This window comes from Hippichthys cyanospilos, chromosome 13 (assembly GCF_059441005.1).
Source record: "Hippichthys cyanospilos isolate Australia breed blue-spotted pipefish chromosome 13, RoL_Hcya_1.0, whole genome shotgun sequence".
In the NCBI taxonomy this organism is placed as follows: Eukaryota; Metazoa; Chordata; class Actinopteri; order Syngnathiformes; family Syngnathidae; genus Hippichthys; species Hippichthys cyanospilos.
In genome coordinates, this window is record NC_142381.1 from 11,393,390 (window position 1) to 11,412,348 (window position 18,959).

The window sequence follows — 18,959 nt, forward strand, 5'->3', positions numbered from 1 at the left end:
TTTGGAATGAAATACGTGTAAAAATAAATAAACGTGTTCTAAAATAAATTCACCTGGGTGCCGTACCCTTTTGTACTGAACAGCACCGGATAGGTGCTTTTCGCGCCATTCGGAACTAGCAGGAAGTAGACCGGGTCACGTGACTCCTTGCAACACAGCGGCTTTCCCGCCACGGAAAAGGTCCGCCTTTTCCGTGCTGAACCAAGCAACGCGATTGGTCGACTGCGACGTCAGACTCGCGCCAGTTCTCAGCGGCGAGCTTGAGAGGACAAGCTTCGACTATCTACCAGCTTCAACAGTCACGCAAGTAGGACTAAACGGATATATTACATAAAAAAGAAGCACGAGACGCTCGACCTTCGAGGTTGTGGAATTAAGTCCTCTTGGCTGTAGATATGGCGCGCAAAGATTACGCGGCGGAGAAAGGTAGGAGTCGCTCAGCAGTGGCATGGCTGCAACAGGTTAACTGAGACAAGTATTGGAAAAGTCACTATCACAATACACATACAACACTCGAAAACAAAATGCTGCTCCTCAATGATTCCAACTTGTTTTTGCTCTACTTGTAGGTATTGTGTACTGCACTCAATCCTCATGCGTATAATATGAAGTTAAACACGTTTTTGGGGGAAAACTGATGGGTAAACGTCAAAGTAGTCCAAAAGTACACAAATACGTATTTTCTGAACTGTATGAACTTGACCAGAACTAAGTGCAGTGAGGCTTCGTTTGTCGTGGTGTGTGGTGGGGGTTGTGACTGCTCTATGACCCGGATGAGACCACAGGAACAAAGGGAGCAGGCGTTCAAGCAAGCACATGTTCAACCCGCTGGAGTCACTCGCCACTAAATTACTCTTCTGCCAACTGAACCCGTCTTTCTGCTACATACGAGGTGGCAAAAAAAGTGTGGCCTAACACGCTCAGTTGCGATTCAGAAAAGGAGCTTTCGATTGCCTCTCTATTCTGCACCTACCTACGTAGCATAGTAGCCAACTAGTCCTGTTGAAACTTTAAAAGTCATTTTGAAGCAAAATTTCTGGTCATTTGAGTTACAGTGAATACAGAAAACCTCACTTTGAGTCAAATATCTTCCTTGCACGCTCGCACCTCGAATGGCGTAAACTATTTTAAATCAATCCAAAAGAGCTTTTAGCTTGACTTTTAACTTCATTGATAACTATTTAACTTCTATAATTATTATGACTCAAGCTTGTGGCAATGCCTTTGTTGAGCTTTCGATAATTAAAATAGTCTTTATCATCTTTACTGGGCTCTAAATGGCTGCAGCACTATTTCTCCTAGCGGAGCAGCCGCGCAGCGATATAGACAGTGAGGAGGCGCCAAAGCCATGTGCTGCTTTGTTTACAAAAACATCACCCAGCTCCGAAACACCAAAGCTGCGCGGCCAGATCCCAACTACGTCGTCAAAGTGAGCGGGTCGCTTCCATTCCACTGACGGTCTCTTGTGACGCGGGGAAGAAGGTTTGTTTGTACTTGCGACGCTTTGAAGAAGTACGGACTGTTTTTTTTTTTCATGTCCCAAAAAACATGGATCCCGAAGTGTGCGCGCGTGTTGTGTATTGTCATCCTCATCCGGAAGCAAATTCGCAGCCTAATAGCTGTTATTTAACCTCGAAACATGCGACAAAAGAAGTCACAGTGGGCGAGAATCGTGCTTTGTGCCATCGGGGGTAGTTTTACGAGGCACGTAACGCGATAGTGAGTCATCGAGAATACAGGATGCCATGTTACTCAACAAAGAGGAGGAGGAGGAGGGGGTCTTGTCGTCGCACAACAACAAATTAGCTCCCAGCGTGGAGGCCCACTGCAGATTCTCATCAACATTAAGCGCTCCAATTTTGTTGTAATACGTCTGCGCATTGGGGTGAAAAAAAGTGAACAGTGTTTCTTTTAGTCAGTATGTGTGTGTGTGTGTGTGTGTGTGTGTGTGTGTGTGTGTGTGACTTTTATGTGGCCCGTGTCTGTACTAAGAACAAAATGTTCCTTTACAGATAAATGCAAGAGATTCCTGCAGGAGTTTTACACTGAGGATGACAATGGGAAGAAGGTGTTCAAATATGGGGTTCAACTTGTGAGTACATGTTGTAACATCACTTATATTAATAGTTGATTCATTGGCATTGGAGTTTTAGTCGGACATATGAAAACGGGCATTTGCTTTTTAAAGGGGATGTCAAAAGTTTTCCCTAGAATGCAATTGTGTTCAATGCAACCCTGCTAGTCTAAACATGGCATTCCAAGTAGTATATTAATCCAAATGTTTTGTTTAGACTATTGACAGTGCACATAACATATTACATAGAAATGTCTTACTTCTACTTCCCCTTTGAATCAACCACCCTATCCTTCAAAAGAAAGGCTGGAGCGCTTTGTAATGTATTCCTGTTTTTGTGGATAAATAAAACATGCACATAAACTTATGCAAGGATACCATACTCAAAGGTTTTTAAAGTTTAATATTTTGATCAATATTTTGATAATTTTATTATTCAGAAAACACATTTGATTAAATTGTCCAAATGATCTGAATTTCAGACCCTCTGCACCAAAATGCAATTTTTTGTCATTGTCCATGCATGCAGACTGCTTTTTGTTAAATCAAAATAAAAACCTTGGAAAACGTCAATTTTGTTGTTTTTTTTTCAGATTTATGCCATAAAAGAGCAAACCATCGACTGAATCATACCCTTTTTCTGCTCTGCTAGTTTGAAATAACGTTTTCTATAATCAGATACATTGATTATCGAAATGATCATAAGTGCCCACACCAATATACTGACAAAACCATGTCTAATAATATTGGCTGAAAAGAGCTGTCATGGTTTTAAAACAATACTTGGGAAATTTTGTTTTTGTCGCTAATTGTTCATGTGCCTTCAGGTGGCGCTGGCTCACAGAGAGCAGGTATCGATCTATGTGGATTTGGATGATGTGGCTGAGGAAGACCCCGAGCTGGTGGAGAGCGTGTGTGAAAATGCCAAGCGCTACACGGGCCTCTTTGCCAACGCCGTGCACGAATTGTTACCTGAATACAAAGAACGAGACGTAAGGGGATCCCGTGGAGCCAGCCGGTTCATGTCTTAATAAGATGCTTACTAATTGATTGACGTGTCCAGGTTGTGGCCAAGGATGCGCTAGATGTGTACATTGAGCATCGGCTGATGATGGAGCAACGATCACGTGACCCTGCTGACACGCATGATGCTCGAAACCAGTACCCGACGGAGCTCATGAGGAGATTGTAAGTTTCTGAGTTAATTGAGTGGAACCTCTAAAGTACAACGTAATTTGAAATTGTCTGAGCATGCCATCATCAAAAAACAGATAATAGCGGTATTTATATGATATAAATTTTACACATTCATTGCCATTGGGGGCTATAGAAGTCTCCCTCCTCCGGACTGTCTATGAATGAGGAATGTTTTAATAAAGTCAGTTTTATTAGCTGAACTTGTTTTCTGACCAATGGCCTCTTTTTTTCCCCCCCTCAAAAAAATACAGCGAGCTTTACTTCAAGCCCCCCAGCATGGCAAAACCCAAAGTGGTGCGTGATGTCCGGGCCGACAGCATCGGGCACCTGGTGACCGTCCGAGGCATTGTGACCCGTGCCACTGAGGTCAAGCCCATGATGGCTGTGGCCACGTACACTTGTGACCAGTGCGGTGCGGAGACATATCAGCCGGTAAAACCTGCTCTCTGTGCATTTTAAATGTTGTCGGCAGTATCTCTACTCACGATTTTACTCTCCTCCAGATCCAATCGTCATCGTTCATGCCTCTTGTCATGTGTCCCAGCCAAGAGTGCGTCACCAACAAATCTGGAGGTCGTCTCTATCTGCAGACCAGAGGCTCCAAGTTTGTCAAATTCCAGGAACTTAGGATTCAGGAGCATGTAAGAGTTTGAAACGTCTTAAATGTGACATCAGCAATGCATTTAAAAAAAAGACAAAAGAGTTGTTTGTAAACTACCATTCCATAGTGACATCACCATTGTGCAGCTAAACACCCAAATAAATACATTTAAAACGAATCCCAAAAGCTCTTGTATGAAATTGGCAAAGATTAAAACAAAGGAAATTTTATTTATAGTTAGATTTTATTTTTTTTTTGTTCACCACATTTTTATCATTTATGTTGTTGTTCGTTTGTTTTCCTTAACCATAATAATCTTGTTACAGAGTGACCAGGTACCTGTTGGTAATATCCCAAGAAGCATGTCTGTGTACGCACGTGGTGAAAACACAAGACTTGCTCAACCGGGCGACCACGTTGCCATCACGGGAATCTTCTTGCCACTTCTGCGTACTGGCTTCAGACAGGCCACACAGGTACAGTGAACACATCTCTTTCAATCCCGCTACTGAGGTAAATTCATCTCTCTTACATTCTCTTCAAATATATTTTGTTCTTAGGGTCTCCTGTCTGAGACGTTCCTGGAAGCTCACTCCATCACGCTCATGAACAAGACCGAAGACGATGAGCTGGGAAACGAAGAACTGACTGAAGACGAGCTGCGCAGCATCACGGGTACAAGCATTGCGTCCCCACAATGCAGTGTGACTCTTTGCTTGAAAGGCAACGGAACGTGACACCTTTTCATTGTTTTTGCTTGTAGAAGAAGGATTCTATGAGAAACTGTCTGGATCAATTGCACCAGAGATTTACGGCCATGAGGATGTGAAGAAGGCTCTGCTCCTGCTGCTTGTTGGAGGTGTGCAACAAGCTCCTAAAGGCATGAAGATCAGAGGTGAGGCCATTTGTTCTAATATTGGCATTGTGTTGAACATGTTTGCACTTTTTTCTTTAATTTTTTTTTTTTCAACATTCATGCACATGTTTTTAAATTGAATTGTGTCATGTACATTTCCTTACTTAAGTGTAGTGTTATTGTTTAAATAGTGCATTTTACATTGATCTATTTTTCAAGGGGTTTAAACCGGAAATCCTTTTTCTCCTGGCTCATTTCTGTAGTGCGCCACATTATGATTTTATTCTTGTAAATAAATCCAATTGAATTGTTAAGTTAATATTAGCCTATTCGATATTTTGAGTTTTATCCACTTCGATGAACCTAACAAGTTCTTGAAATTCCTACTCCTTTTGAACATGTAAGCATTGTGTTAAGTAAAAACGGAAAAAAATGAATGAAGTTGCTCGCCTGTTCTTGTTGGGGGTTTTCCCCCCTCCCCTTTTACAAGCTGAGCTATGATTGGTTGTTGCTGAGCAACTTTGATGTCATTTTCAGTCAACAGCAAGTGCCAAAAGCCTACCATCCTCCATTCAGAGATTAATACAAATTGAAAAATACATTGTTTAGACTTCTGGGGACGCATAGAACATGTTATTGTCAGTAACATTTTTGACTTTACTGTCCCCTTCTAATGTTAGGTTCTTTATGTATGCTTTGACCTCGATTAAGACTTCAAATGGCATCTGTCAAAATGTTTTCATGTTCCTTTGGTGTAATGTAACATCTTGACACTTGGCCTACAATGTCCACTAAGGGAACATCAACATCTGCTTAATGGGAGACCCTGGAGTGGCCAAGTCACAGCTTTTGTCCTACATCGACCGCCTGGCTCCTCGCAGTGAGTGCATCATGTGATATTGGGGTTGTTGTGAGCAAACAACGCGTGTCTATCTATCTGTAACCTTTCCCTTCCGTCGCTGTCGTCTGCAGGCCAGTATACAACAGGCCGAGGCTCCTCAGGTGTGGGCTTGACGGCAGCTGTGATGCGAGACCCCCTAACAGGCGAGATGACCCTGGAGGGCGGCGCCCTCGTGCTGGCCGACCTGGGAGTCTGCTGCATCGACGAGTTTGACAAGATGGCCGACGCCGACCGCACGGCCATCCACGAAGTTATGGAGCAACAGACCATCTCCATCGCCAAGGTAATAGTTTCATCATTTCCCCTACATTATATTTGTAAAAATCCCTAACCCCCTTCCGAACAAACAGGCTGGTATCATGACCTCCTTGAATGCCCGCTGCTCCATCCTGGCTGCCGCCAACCCGGCCTATGGCCGCTACAACCCCAAGAAAAGCATCGAGCAGAACATTCAGCTGCCGGCCGCGCTTCTTTCGCGTTTCGATTTGCTCTGGCTCATTCAGGATAAGCCGGACGCTGACGCCGACCTGCGTCTGGCCCAGCACATCACTTACGTACACCAGCACTGCCGACAGCCCCCCACGCACTTCACGCCCATTGACATGAAGCTCATGAGGTATGTGTTTGTGTAATAACCCAACATTTTTGGGTATGATTATTTGTTGATTTAATTGTTGCACTTCTAATCATCGCTTTTCACTGAAAAGCATAGTACCACCCAAAAAGAATGTAATATTCTTACCTGATTAACAATTCAAATTGTGACTTTTAATTTTAAATTTGAATGTTCAGTCCCCTCCATAATATATCAAAAAGCCAATTGCAGTGGAAAGCGCATGTAGCAATTCTGAACGCCCCCTTGGATAAAAGCAAAAATAAAATTAGTCATATCTCATGCTTTTGGGCGTGTATGTAGATGGGGGGCTTTGCGTGTACTTAATGAAAGCATTTGAGGCCAGACTCGTTTCGATGTGAGGTATAATGATTGTGTTTGTCCAAATGTTAATTCCTGGCAGGCGTTACATTTCCGTGTGTAAGAAAAAGCAGCCGGTGGTGCCCGAGTCGCTGGCCGACTACATCACGGCCGCCTACGTGGAGATGAGGAAGGAGGCGCGGGTCAGCAAGGACACCACCTTCACCTCAGCCCGCACACTCCTCTCCATTCTTCGCCTCGCCACCGCACTGGTGAGAACACTCTTGGCATCGTACTGGTTACAGAATCTTTTTTGCTTCCTTTTCTCTCCCTTCCAAATAATGCACCCAATATTTAATTTAATGTAACTATGACTTGTTTTTTTAGATATCTGCTGCAGTTAGACTTGGGACACAGTTTACATGATCACCTTTGGAATGACACTGACGTAGAATGATCCCATGTCTAAATTGTAGGGCTTTTGTGTGTGTGTGTGTGTGTGTGGGGGGGGGGGGGGGGGGGGGGGGGTGTCATAACGTTAACATTGTTATATTTAACTCTGAACATTGCTAACTTTGCAACCAAACTTGAGTGGAGTCACTGGAAGAAAGACCTAGATAGACATCCATGTTAAGTTTTTAACTTTAAAAAGTTTCCCAAAGGCTTATTGGAAAAGTAAAACAAAAAACTTTGCAGTCAATATTTTTTTTCCTTTGAAGTTGCAACCGTGAACAAAACCATCAATTCTATTAAAGGATCAAAGAAAGCTTTTAAAACAGTCTTTGAAATGAAATGTCGGTGTTTTTTTTTTTTTTTTTTGGAGGGGGGGACTATACACAATTTCTTTGGTTTTACAGGTTAGTTAGGTGTCAGAATAGAGGCAGATTAATATGAAAGACCTATGAAATACTTCAATTAGGTGACGACTTTCTGAGCGCTGACCTAATTGTTCATGAAACTTGTCATAATGTAGACTGCACTTAAGCACAAGACAGACAATAAATGAACAGTTATACACGCGTATCATAAATAAAGTGAAGCAAACGAAATTGGAGCGGTCTACCACTTAGAAACTTTGGAGTTATGTATTCCTCCTTCATAAGCACTTTTTTTTCCCTCCCCAATTACTGCCATGTGTTTTTGACGTGTTTGTTTTAAGCTTGTAAGACGGGTCCAACTTTGTCTAAAAATGTTATAGTCCCTTGAAATCTCACTTCAAGTCTGGAATGTTTTCAAATGAACAGAGTTTGGTGAACTGCCAGTTGACGTTTCTTCAGTGGTTCAGTGTGAGCTAAAGTGCTTACAGTGCAGGTAGTGATAAAAAGCCAACCTACTGCGCCGTGAGCACTTCTTTCTCACGCTGGACGTAAAAAAAGACATACAAACGCAATACGACTTTCGCACGATGTTTTTACATTTGGTTTGCCTCTGGCTGTGAAAAGTGCTGTTTGTGCAGGTAGCGTCATTTACCTACTGCAAAAGCAGCACTTTCTGCAGCTTGGTGGCGCTGTGTTGCACCCGTGTGTCCACCAGGCGTCAGAATTCTTCCAAGAACGGTCCGAGCTGGCTCAGCTTTGCAGGGTGGGCAGTCAGCCCGTGTGCCAGCTGTGCAAACCCATGCAAAACTGAGCGCGCTGGGAAGTGACATCATGATGCATTGTGCCTGTTGTGACCCGCTCAGAGATTAGCTGGTGTTGAGAGGCGGAGACTTGGGCAATTGCCGGCCATCCCAGAGGGCATTGCACTTGTCTCGGTCTGACAGTGCCGGCACAGCGCAGCTGACCTCACCAAGAGGATCCCCGTTGCTCCGCTAGCGAAGTTTCCCGGTTAGAACTCTCACCATTAGAAAGCGATTGGAATTACGTTATATAAAGTGCTTAAAGTAATTGATCACTTTAGTAGCTAAAATAATTGATTACTTAAGTACTTTCTAACATAACTATTGATTGATACTTAACTGAGTCGTACTTAGTACCTAAAGTCTTTTATTTAGTATTTAAGTCTCTTAAATAATCAATTACTTTAGTTTAAGTCTTAATTCTCCAGCCATTTTACAACACTCTTTTGGTCAAACCCTTGGAAATGTAGTATGTGGGAAGTCGTCAGTTGATTGATATGGTGCCAGTCAATTGTTTAGAAACACTTTTGATTGAGGAAATCCCAGCTTTTGAACCTGTACAGTGGTGACATTGAATTGTCTTTTTTTTTTAATCTACATTGTATTTTTTTTTTTTTTGCTGTTTTTGTCTTTAATATTTAAAAGGTATGCTTTTGCATTTTTTTATTAAATGTGCTCATTTTTGTGTTGCTTTATGAAAGAGAGGTCAAGGTCATTTGTTTTTTTGTTGTTGTTTTTTTTGTTTTTGTTTTTCCCCTCTTACACTTGATAAATTCTCAAACCCTAAAACTCAGTTAAGATAATACCTACAAAAAATTCCACCAAAGTAAAAACTGGTCCACTCTTAAAACATTAGATATAAAAACACTTGGCCTATCAAAGTTAATGGGAGCAAAAACAGGAAGTAAAAACCTTCGTGCGCTCTTGCATCTATTATGACCCTAAAGTGTCTTTTAATCTCGGTGATAAATAGGACCACTTGGATTACGTAAACACATCACATTATCTTCACCTTTATTGTAAAAGTTTTGTGACCAATGATATTTAAAAGTTGGGGTTCCACTGTATCCCCTTAATTCTCAAGTTTACTGTTGCCTTCTCCCCATGCAGGCCCGCCTCCGCTTGATGGACAGCGTGGCAAAGGAGGACGTCAACGAGGCCATGAGGCTGATGGAGATGTCCAAGGATTCGCTGCAAACTGACAAGTCCAGCACCGCAAGGTTTGCCCTCATCTTTTAGCCTATACAGCAGACACCCCGTGCTTGCTATGGAAGCGCCTGCAGGTCCCCAATCTTCAAAAAAGAAACTTTAATGAGTTTCTCACATGCCAGTTAGAGAGCCTGCATGTCCTGAAGGTAGCTGTAAAGTTTATGGACGGAGGCAGCATGCTCATGTGTTTAAATTAACTCATTCACTCCCAGCCCAGTTAAAATGCATCTTTGACATCTAAAATGGCTCAAGTGCTTTGCTTTCAAACAAATTTGTTTTTTTTTGTTTTTTTTAATCTGGTCTAACATCCATACTTTGGAAAAATTTAGCCGACATTTTTTGTCCGCAGGACTCAGCGTCCAGCAGACGTCATCTTTTCCCTTGTGCGCGAGCTGGCCACAGAGGGCGCGGCGGGACGCGGCGCCGTGGTGCGCATGTCGGAGGCCGAGCAGCGCTGCGTGTCGCGGGGCTTCACCCCCGCCATGTTTCAGGAAGCTTTGGAGGAGTACGAGGAACTTAACGTGTGGCAGATCAACCAGGCCCGTACCCGCATCACCTTCGTCTGAGAGGCGCACACAGACGCGTTATGTAACCTTCGATTGTTGGCTTTTACGAATTCTGCTTGTAAATATGTCAAAAGTGTAATCCAGCGCTTCATTGAGCATTTCTGTACATTTTTACAGATTTTGATGCAATGCAAACTTTTGATTCTTCACTTGTGACGCATAGCTCTAATAAAGTTATCATTCGCTTATTGCGTTCGTTTTTGAGAACACGTGGCGCAAATGGACAAAATGGCTGCTTACAGGAAACTTCCAACTGTGCATACTTGCAGCTACCAATTACATTCCGCTCAGGAGGATAGGCGCCAGTAAGCCTGCAACCCTTGAGAGACAAGGCTTATAAAGAAAATGAATGGATGTTACGTAATATTTGGTAAAATTGTGGTAAAGGCAAAAATAGTTGACCCACTTCAATGGTCAGTGGCTCCTAAAAGGCCCACAAACCGAATGCTGCCCACCTCTGTTTTTAAATCGTCAAGAATCTTTAGCAGGTGTTGCCTCATGTCCAGCAACTAACGAACAGGCGGTCATCTATAAAGTTTAAGTAGCATGGTGTCAACATGTTTTGACTCCCCCCAATCATCTTGGCAAATACATCATGCTCGTCGGCAGCATTTTCCCTTCCAGTTGCACTTTTCTCAGCAGGGGGTCGACTTTAAAGGCCTTCTTTCCACCCCGACTTCTTTTTTTACTGCCTGTGTTTTGTTTTTAATTGTTGCCAAAGGCCTCGTGTATAAAAGTAGTCACAAAAAGGGAGGTGCGCAACAGGATTTGGTCCCCCGAAAAATGAGGGAAGGATCCTATTGGATAGGCACTTGGGGTTTAAGATGACCCCGGCTCACTATTTAACCCGCCTGCCACAGTTTGAAGCTGTGAGGACAGCTTCGTGAACCAGGTGAGTGCTTGGAAAGCCGTTGTTGTTATTTATTTACTTTGGGTGTAATCATTCTTTGAGCAAAGTGTATTGTGCTTGGAGTTGTAAATGACACAACATGCAAACTACGGGCATGATGATGCACACTAATATATATGTAAATGGTGAACTTGTACAATGAAGGAACAAGTAGGTGAAATTACTCAACTTTATTGTTCCACAAACTCAATTTAAATGCAAATATATTTAAATCATCACTATCCTTAAAACGTAGTGCTTGGGAACCATGGGTTTTTTTTTGTGTTATTTACCATTTTCTTAGGTACACTGAAAAAAACAGTTGTTGGTTTTACTCTATTTCGTCAATGGCACAAAATAACACCTGGATCAAAATACATTTTTAATCTATCTATCTATCTATCTATCTATCTATCTATCTATCTATCTATCTATCTATCTATCTATCTATCTATCTATCTATCTATCTATCTATATACTGTGTATATATATATATATATATATATATATATATATATATATATATATATATATATATATATATATGTAGAGAGAGAGAGAGATTTTTTCTTTTTTCTTAAGAAGGCCATGCATCCACTTTAAAAATGAGTTAGTGTACATCAACTTGAAAAAAATATCCCCAAAAGATTTTTTCTTTTGCTAATACCCCATACATTTAAAAAAATACTGTATTTGCCCAGTTTTGTAACATGAAACGTAATAAAATGTATATGAAATTAGTTTTTTTTATCCAAATTCATTCAGAATATTTAATGTTACTACTGACATGATACAAATGAGTAAATTCAATATATTTTTTCAGTGTAGGCTTTCATGTACGATTGAAAAATGTTTGTGAATTTACTCAATTTTATTTAACCTAGTGGTTTTATGACATGCAATAATCTAAATCCAGGTGTATTTAATTAGATTTTACATCTATTTAAAATGTTTCTGATTTGGATTTTATCACTCACAGATTATGAGGTAGTTTTTAGTGACTCACATAAAATGTTAAGTTACTTAATAAAGAAAAAAACGCTTACTATACACTACTTTTTAAATACAGTAGCGCTGGTGCATGATTCAACAAATCTATGTTGTTAAAGCTTAAAATGTTTTCTTTTATTCTGTTAAATTGACGCATCAACTGATATTTTTATATTTGTTTATAGATTGCAGTTCATTGCGTTTTAAAAGTGCATTTTTTACAGAACAAAGTTTATGTTAGTCAACCTAATAATATGCTATGCGCATACATGTAATACATACAATTTTGAATATCGTTTGTTCATGTAAATCACTTCATCTTGTTCTCAGGGGTCCAGATGATTTCCTCGTTGTGTCTGTGGGCAGCACTTTGCTCTCTAACGTGGCTTCCAGGTAAATTCTGATTTTTTTTCCACGTGCATGAAAATGCCACAAGTCAACTTGTGATGTATTATAAAATACGCCATTTCCTCCTACAGACTTGCTGGAGGCTAAATCCTTGCTGAGTGCCATCCAGCAGGAAGGTACCGTCAGCATTTGATTAAAAGTGAAGCGCTCTTCTTGCTCTTCATCATCCTCTTCCTCACTCTCTAAACAGGGATGGTGCCCGTCGGTGACGTCGGTATCGATCCGCAGAAGGCCAACGACTTCCTGAGCCATTCCAGGCCCAAGAGGAACGTGGACCCCAAATGGTACCGGGGAAACCCAGATTTCCAGGCCTACTACCGCTACTACAGCAGCATTGGACACACTGAGGGGGTAACACGTTGTTGCACATATATTCATGTCTTTAACTACCGTTGGGACTTCTAATGCCCGTGGGACCACACGCATGCGCTCTCGTTATTTACACATAGTGGGACTACAACGTCAATATCAAATGTGGGCTCAAACAAAAGCACACTCACACATTTATTGTCTTGATTCAGTGACGAGACTACTAATGTAGAACATGAACTGTAAACTGAGCACTGTGCATACAAGCACACTCACGTGCACACCTTTTATTATCTTTATTGCATTTAGGGACTACTTTGGCATGATGACGGGACCACACACACATATTTATTGTTTTTATCCAGTGGTGAGACAATTAACTTAGAACATGAACTGTGCTGAGCATTCAACGCGGGAACGCACACGTACACACAGACATGCACACTTTTTCTTGTCTTTGTGTTTTGGGACTTCTGCATGATGTCAAGATCACACAAGCACACAATCACATGCACACTAAGTCATTTTTTACCCTTGTGCAGTGTTTAGATCATTTTTGAGTCGTTTTCCTGCACATGATACTCACAAAGTTTCAGCCAAGGGAAGTCATACAGCACTCCTGACAGTGTGATAATTAAATGGTCATGCCATGTTGAACTTTGACACGTTGTCCCCTTCTGGGTGAAATTTCAGCTCCCTGATGTTTTCTTTTAATGCTTCCAATTGATGTCAAATGTCTTTGATGCAAAGATCAACGGATTGCACAAAATTCCGCAAAAGGGTTAAAACAACGAACCTATTGAAAATATGCGTTTGATAAGTGTGGACTGACAAAGACTGTGTGTCCTTCAGCTGTACGAGATCGACAAGTTGAGGATGTTGTACCAGCAGATGAGACACCTGGAGCAGACGTACGGCCCCAACGCCTCGTACTTCCAAAACAAGCTGGGCGTCCCTCAAATCATGTGTGACCCCACCACGGACAAGAAGTGCAAGGTGGTGGCCCCTCCTCCTCCCCCGCCCATGAAAGGCGTCCCCAGGGCCACCGAGCCGCCCGCCACCGAGCCTCCGCCCCTTCCCCGCGCCCCCGCCATCTCCCAGGCGGACGTGCTCTACCTGTGCAACAACAAGGACCCCCTGTGCAAACCCCATATCGTCTACCTGCCCACCGGCGGCGTTCCCGTCCTCTGCGACCCCCGCTATCACCCCCACTGCACTCCCCAGAAGGCTCCGCCAGCGCCGGTTTCGGTGCCCCAGCCGCCGCCACCTCCCCCAAAGAAGTTTTTACTGCCTCCCGTCCTAGTCAAAAAATCTCCCCCGCCAGCCCCTATCCGCACTTTCAAGGGGATGGAATACGACTGCGACCCGTACTGGGACCCCGACTGTCTCATCGACCACCCACCCAGACCCATGAAGGGAAAGGTCATGGGACCCCCGCCCCCTCCGCCGCCACCAGTAAAAGAGGAGAAGGAGGAACCCGTCGAGGAGCCTGTGCCTCCTCCACCTCCCATCCAGAAGAAGGTGGTCCCCTTCTCTTACTACTACCCCCACATGCCCTATGACCCCCGCGACGATCTGTACGACCCGGCCCGCTTCCAGTACCCTCAACCGGAGGCGGCTGCAGATGAGTCCGAAGACCAGACCCAGTAGGGAATCCGCCTTTAAAAAAAACCATCGATCTTTGGGCCACAACTTTTCACATAGATGAGGTTTTGAACATGTGTTAAGCTTTACAGGAAGTGATTCGCAACCGCATTATCGCAGGTGTGTCACAGGAAATGATCCAGTTTCACTTGGTTGATCAGATATTTGTAATTTATTTACCACAATGTATCTTTCCCCATCCATCTTTGCCACCAATGGGCTTCCACTATTCAAGCGCCAGAGTAACTAAGTACATAACTAAGTACATTTTAGTTTGGTGTGTGCTGTGAGATTTTTGTAATGTAATGTCTTGGCTCAAATAAAGTTTGGGAAACGGTTTCAAAGGATTAGTTTCCAGTATAAACGCACGGTTGATTTTTAAAATGTCATTTCCAAGCTCAGAAGGAAAAAAAAATCTCCCATTCTAATACAACAAAGTAATCCATTCTTCCCCGAAAGATGCTGTAAAAGATGGAGGAAAATCACTACTTTTGTCCATATAAAGTTCTTCAACAAATTCCTTGTCATATGATGATGTCAAAACACAGCTTTTGTCAAAATAAAGATGCAACAAAATATCAGCAAAGCAACATGTTTGTCCAAATGAAACTCTTCAACGTCAACATAGTTCCTTGTCACAGCAACGCCAAATCACAACTTTTATCTAAATAAACCTGCCTAATTCTACATGTCTCAATGAAGTTCCTCAAATTCAACTAAAGTCTTTGTCACCATGATACAAGACGGTGTCAAAGCACTACATTTTTTTCCCAAAATTAAGCCCCTCATGTTCCTTCAACTTTCAGTAGTTCCTTGGCATAGTGATGCTACAAGATAGCAGCAAAGCACTGTTTGTCCGGTTTAAACACTTCTATTTAGTTAAACATAATACCTTGCCACCATAATACCACAATGTCAAATTACTACTTTCATCGAAATTAACCTCGCTAATTCACTTCAACATAGTTCCTAAGCACTGAAATGCCACAAAATGAAAAATGAATCTTCTCAACTCACTTGTAGTTCTGCAGGACCAAGATTCCATAAATGGTGCATTCCATAAAGTATTACATTTGTCAAAAAAGATTCCTCGATTTACTTGAATTTGGCACTTCAGTATAACCCATTATGTACAAAAGTTTTGAAGCTAGTAATTTCTCATCTGAAGGTTATGGTTTATGTGTGTGTAGTGTATGAACCCTTATTTTTGCCAATGTCTCAAAGCTCCCAAATATGCAAAGTTGGTAAGTTAAGTAACATCCTGTTGTATCATCTTTGGAGAAATCTCACATTTGTTGGTTTTATCTGAGAGTTTTAATCAGGAGATCATTTTTTATAACTGAAAATGTTGTTTCAGATCAAAAGCTGACACAAGCCTGAGGCTGCCCATACCTGAAGAAAGCATTAAACTTACATGTTAACTTATTGCAGGTTGTTTTGCCTCCTTCCCTTGAACACCACATGAGGTCATTAAACGGAGTTCCGCTCTACATTTAAAAGGTGGAAAACTGCTGACCCGTCCACAGGAACCCCACTCACCCTCTAAATCTCCAGGGGTTATCAACAGCGGGAAGACAGCTTCAAAAAGCAAAAAAAAATACAATAAAAACGCTTTACTTTTCATGGGTTTGTCTGGAAAAAAAAAAGACTTGTTAAGAAAACAAGGAAATCCAAAAGTCGCATGAAAAAACAAACAGTAATTCTTTTATTACATACAGAATGATCAAATTACAATAAAACGAGGGGTGAATAAAATATGTTCATGTCCAGTGGTAAACAAGAACCTGTTTACTGGTGTCGCTAATGGCTTTGGGCTACACTTGAAGCAGGGTTGAAAAGCTGCGGTGGCTTGAGCAGCGACTTGATGCCGACCTCCCAATGAAACAAAACAAACAAACAAAACCTTCTTGTTTTGGCGCATCAGAAGAAAAGTCCTCTCATCCTCCGGCCGATGCCCTGTCGGTCGTAGAGGACGTTGAACTTGTTGATGAATTGGTTCATGCTGTTGCACGACTTGGTGATGGTGCCCAAGTAGGCCATGAGGCCCACGTCGTTACATTGCTGCGGGAAAATGCAAAATGAAAAGGATACGAGCTGGAATTTGTAGTTACAGGCAAAAAAAATAAGTGTAGGATTCTTACGTCATAGAAGTCTGTTTTAAACTTAATAGTGCTGAGGACCGGCAGTCTGTGGCAAAGAGCGTTTGCTTCTCTAAGGATTTCATGGTTGAACGGAACCTCTCCTGATAGACGGGAAAAACACAGAGAAAAAAAGGAAGCCGATAAGAAGTCCGAAGAAGGCCATATTGTCGGAAAAGGACAGATATTCTTTGTCCGGGGGCATCTTACCCGATTCCACCGCTTTGACGTACTCCAGGATAACCTTGACGCGACTGTGCAGCATCTTGATGGCGCTGTGCTGAGCGATGAGGTGCTCGGCCACTGCGGCAGGAAGTGTCAGAAGCGGATTTCATTACCGGAATTCATGCAGCTTTCTCTCAGCTGGTTCTGAGCTTTTTACCTGTGGAGTTCTCGCCCGTGCCGGTGGCCGTCATGCGGGCGACGTGGTCTACGCCGATCCTTTCGGCCTCCTCCGTGGCCAGAGTGTAGTTGAGCTCAGCAAACAACATGGTGGCCTATGTTAATGCAAGGGGAGGGGGAAAGATTAGCATTTTACTAATCCAAAATGAAGGTCCAATACATATGCATATGTTTGAGAGGCTCACCTCACCACTGATGATATCAATGACTGATTCAAAAACGCTGACAGGTAGCTGAGGAAGAACGCAAAGACAAAATGGAGGGATGAGTTAGTCCCTAAAATGCAGACTGGCTCGAGCTAACAAGTTGACTTCAGGCAACAACAGCAAACTACACTCTCATTCGCTGATGCATATGTCACTCACCAGGCCAGGCTCCGCCTATTATGGACACATACACTCAAAGTCACAGATGCTACAATGAAGAAAGTGAGGATAGAGACTCCAAGTGGACAAAAATAACACCTCCAGCTCATATAAACCTTTCTGCATTGTTTGCTTGTTTTTATAATGTTTTATTTTTGTTATTCTCAAATGAGGAAAATACTGCATTGCAATATATATTATCATGAAACAACCTGACACCATACAATAACTGGTTTCTTTAATACAGGGGTCGACAACCGGAGGCTCTTTAGCGCCACCCTAGTGGTTCTCTGGAGCTTTTTCAACAATGTATGAAAATGACAACGAATGGCAACGGAATCTGATTTAACAAGCTCGAACTGTCCAAGAAAACAAGCAAAGACGATGACAAATAAAGGGAGACAGGATGGAAAGGGCTGTGAGTACTCGCTAAAAAGCACTACGAGATCACAGACAAGAAACGAAAAATATGAGGTATGGGGAAGAAGAGAAAACAAAACTGGGCCATAGTATAAGCTTGGAAAAAACTCAAGACATGCCACAAAAGCGTCACCACAAAACTCGAGACACGTAGGAGACTGTCAAGTGTGTCAAAAAGTGAAACCTGGAGCTCATTCATTCATATTGGCAGATTTTGTAAATATGCACATAGACTGATCAAATCAAACTAAACAAAACGCAAAAAGCAACTTACATCAGTGTGTTTGGTCATCGGGTTGAGCTTGAGGAAAAGTGGACTCTCAATGATCTCACACACCTACAAAAAGAGAAAACGAGTTGAAGTCGCAACATATCCAGCATCGGATCATTGCTTTTAATCGTGGGTGCCCACCTGCTTGTGAATGTGAATGTCGGACGCGTCGGGAGGGCCGCCTGTGGTGTACCAACCCAGGAACTCCATGTCTTTGAACACCTGCTTGACTGTGAAATGAAAACCACAACAAGTGACACTTCAATGATGACAGGTGGATAAACTACGCTTGAACATTAATTTCCAACACAACTCACACTGCTCCTCCTTGGTGTAGTAGTACTCTTTGTCGATGTGCACTTTGTCGTCGGTCGTGTGCGAAAGAAGTTCAAAGGAGTTCATCACTTCGATGTTTCGGCCCTCCTGCTTCCCGATGAGCGCGCCGATCACTGAAGAAAGAACTTTAACTCGTGAGACAACAATAAGACAAATACAATAAGCAGCTTTGGATTGCATACCTTGCATGGGTCGTCCCTCCTGTGAACGGATTCGTATCCAGTGATCTGAAATGTTCAGGATGACCAGAGGGTGCAAGGCCACCGAGACGCTGCCAGTCATCCCCGAGGCCATAACACTGGGACTGGCTTTATATGCAGAGAGACAAATGTAACATTTACTCATTCATGAGGAGCCCCACACAGTACACATTTGGGTCACAAAATGAGTGTTTGCTATTTCTATTGCATTTATTAGCGAACAGCAGTGCTTAGTAGTTGCACGGTTCTTGGGGAACTGAGTTGACACCGATTGAAAAGGCCAAACAATGGGAATATTGCTTCAAACTAGTTTGTGTGTTGACAGCTTTACACCACAGCCGCCTATGTTAGCAAACTCGTACCGGGAGCGCTAAACCCGCGTATTCGTCACTGTGAACAGGCACCTATGGGTTAAAGAAGTGAGGGCAACAACTTGCGTTCGTATTTGGATATTTGTGTTGGAAAAGTAATTGAATAAGTACTAAAAGACTCGCCTGCCCCGTCCACTTCCATTCCACCGCCGTTGCTCGTCGCCATCTTGTCCGGTGAACGGCGCATGTGCGATTTGAGACGTAAAGGCCGTTGTCTACCATGGGTGACAGTTTAGAAAAAATGTTTATACTTTTCAAATAGTGTTTATTACAATATTTGA

At 42.5% G+C, this 18,959-nt stretch overlaps 3 protein-coding genes across 6 annotated transcripts; 2 read left to right on the top strand and 1 right to left on the bottom strand.

Annotated features, from left to right (window-relative positions):
- The first annotated feature begins 232 nt into the window (after positions 1-232).
- Positions 233-10,121, top strand: mcm7 (minichromosome maintenance complex component 7). 4 transcript variants are annotated; one of them, XM_088432313.1, is made up of 15 exons: positions 233-426; positions 2,013-2,092; positions 2,902-3,066; positions 3,138-3,262; positions 3,523-3,703; positions 3,775-3,912; positions 4,199-4,348; positions 4,433-4,547; positions 4,636-4,767; positions 5,525-5,608; positions 5,701-5,912; positions 5,980-6,245; positions 6,646-6,814; positions 9,271-9,380; positions 9,719-10,121. In XM_088432313.1, exons 1-15 carry the CDS (start codon positions 396-398, stop codon positions 9,933-9,935), a joined length of 2,175 nt encoding a protein of 724 aa, XP_088288439.1. In that variant the 5' UTR covers positions 233-395; the 3' UTR covers positions 9,936-10,121. The 4 variants fall into 4 exon arrangements, with proteins under 4 accessions (XP_088288439.1, XP_088288440.1, XP_088288438.1 ...); XM_088432314.1 differs by lacking the exon at positions 233-426 and adding an exon at positions 1,336-1,482; XM_088432315.1 differs by lacking the exon at positions 233-426 and adding an exon at positions 1,525-1,895.
- A 2,293-nt stretch (positions 10,122-12,414) lies between these two features.
- On the top strand, positions 12,415-14,868 carry and4 (actinodin4). The gene is made up of 2 exons (XM_088432050.1): positions 12,415-12,573; positions 13,384-14,868. The coding sequence occupies exons 1-2, from the start codon at positions 12,415-12,417 to the stop codon at positions 14,179-14,181; spliced, it is 957 nt and encodes a 318-aa protein (XP_088288176.1). The 3' UTR covers positions 14,182-14,868.
- A 984-nt stretch (positions 14,869-15,852) lies between these two features.
- cops6 (COP9 signalosome subunit 6) lies at positions 15,853-18,893 on the bottom strand. The gene is made up of 10 exons (XM_088430988.1): positions 18,802-18,893; positions 18,290-18,415; positions 18,089-18,220; positions 17,913-18,001; positions 17,775-17,837; positions 16,901-16,948; positions 16,696-16,810; positions 16,524-16,616; positions 16,317-16,417; positions 15,853-16,236 (listed from the first exon to the last, which is right to left on the bottom strand). The coding sequence occupies exons 1-10, from the start codon at positions 18,863-18,865 to the stop codon at positions 16,096-16,098; spliced, it is 972 nt and encodes a 323-aa protein (XP_088287114.1). The 5' UTR covers positions 18,866-18,893; the 3' UTR covers positions 15,853-16,095.
- Between the last annotated feature and the right edge of the window lie 66 nt (positions 18,894-18,959).

Excerpts from the sequence above, each read along its gene's own strand:
- mcm7 (XM_088432312.1), top strand. The coding sequence starts at position 1,970 with ATGTGGCCCGTGTCTGTACTAAGAACAAAATGTTCCTTTACAGATAAA. Across the intron at positions 5,913-5,979 it reads AGACCATCTCCATCGCCAAG|GCTGGTATCATGACCTCCTT; the intron begins GTAATAGTTTCA and ends CCGAACAAACAG. Across the intron at positions 6,815-9,270 it reads TTCGCCTCGCCACCGCACTG|GCCCGCCTCCGCTTGATGGA; the intron begins GTGAGAACACTC and ends CTCCCCATGCAG.
- and4 (XM_088432050.1), top strand. The coding sequence starts at position 12,415 with ATGGTGCCCGTCGGTGACGTCGGTATCGATCCGCAGAAGGCCAACGAC. Across the intron at positions 12,574-13,383 it reads GCATTGGACACACTGAGGGG|CTGTACGAGATCGACAAGTT; the intron begins GTAACACGTTGT and ends TGTGTCCTTCAG.
- cops6 (XM_088430988.1), bottom strand. The coding sequence starts at position 18,865 with ATGCGCCGTTCACCGGACAAGATGGCGACGAGCAACGGCGGTGGAATG. Across the intron at positions 16,949-17,774 it reads CGATGACCAAACACACTGAT|CTACCTGTCAGCGTTTTTGA; the intron begins GTAAGTTGCTTT and ends GTTCTTCCTCAG. Across the intron at positions 16,811-16,900 it reads TTGATATCATCAGTGGTGAG|GCCACCATGTTGTTTGCTGA; the intron begins GTGAGCCTCTCA and ends GCATTAACATAG.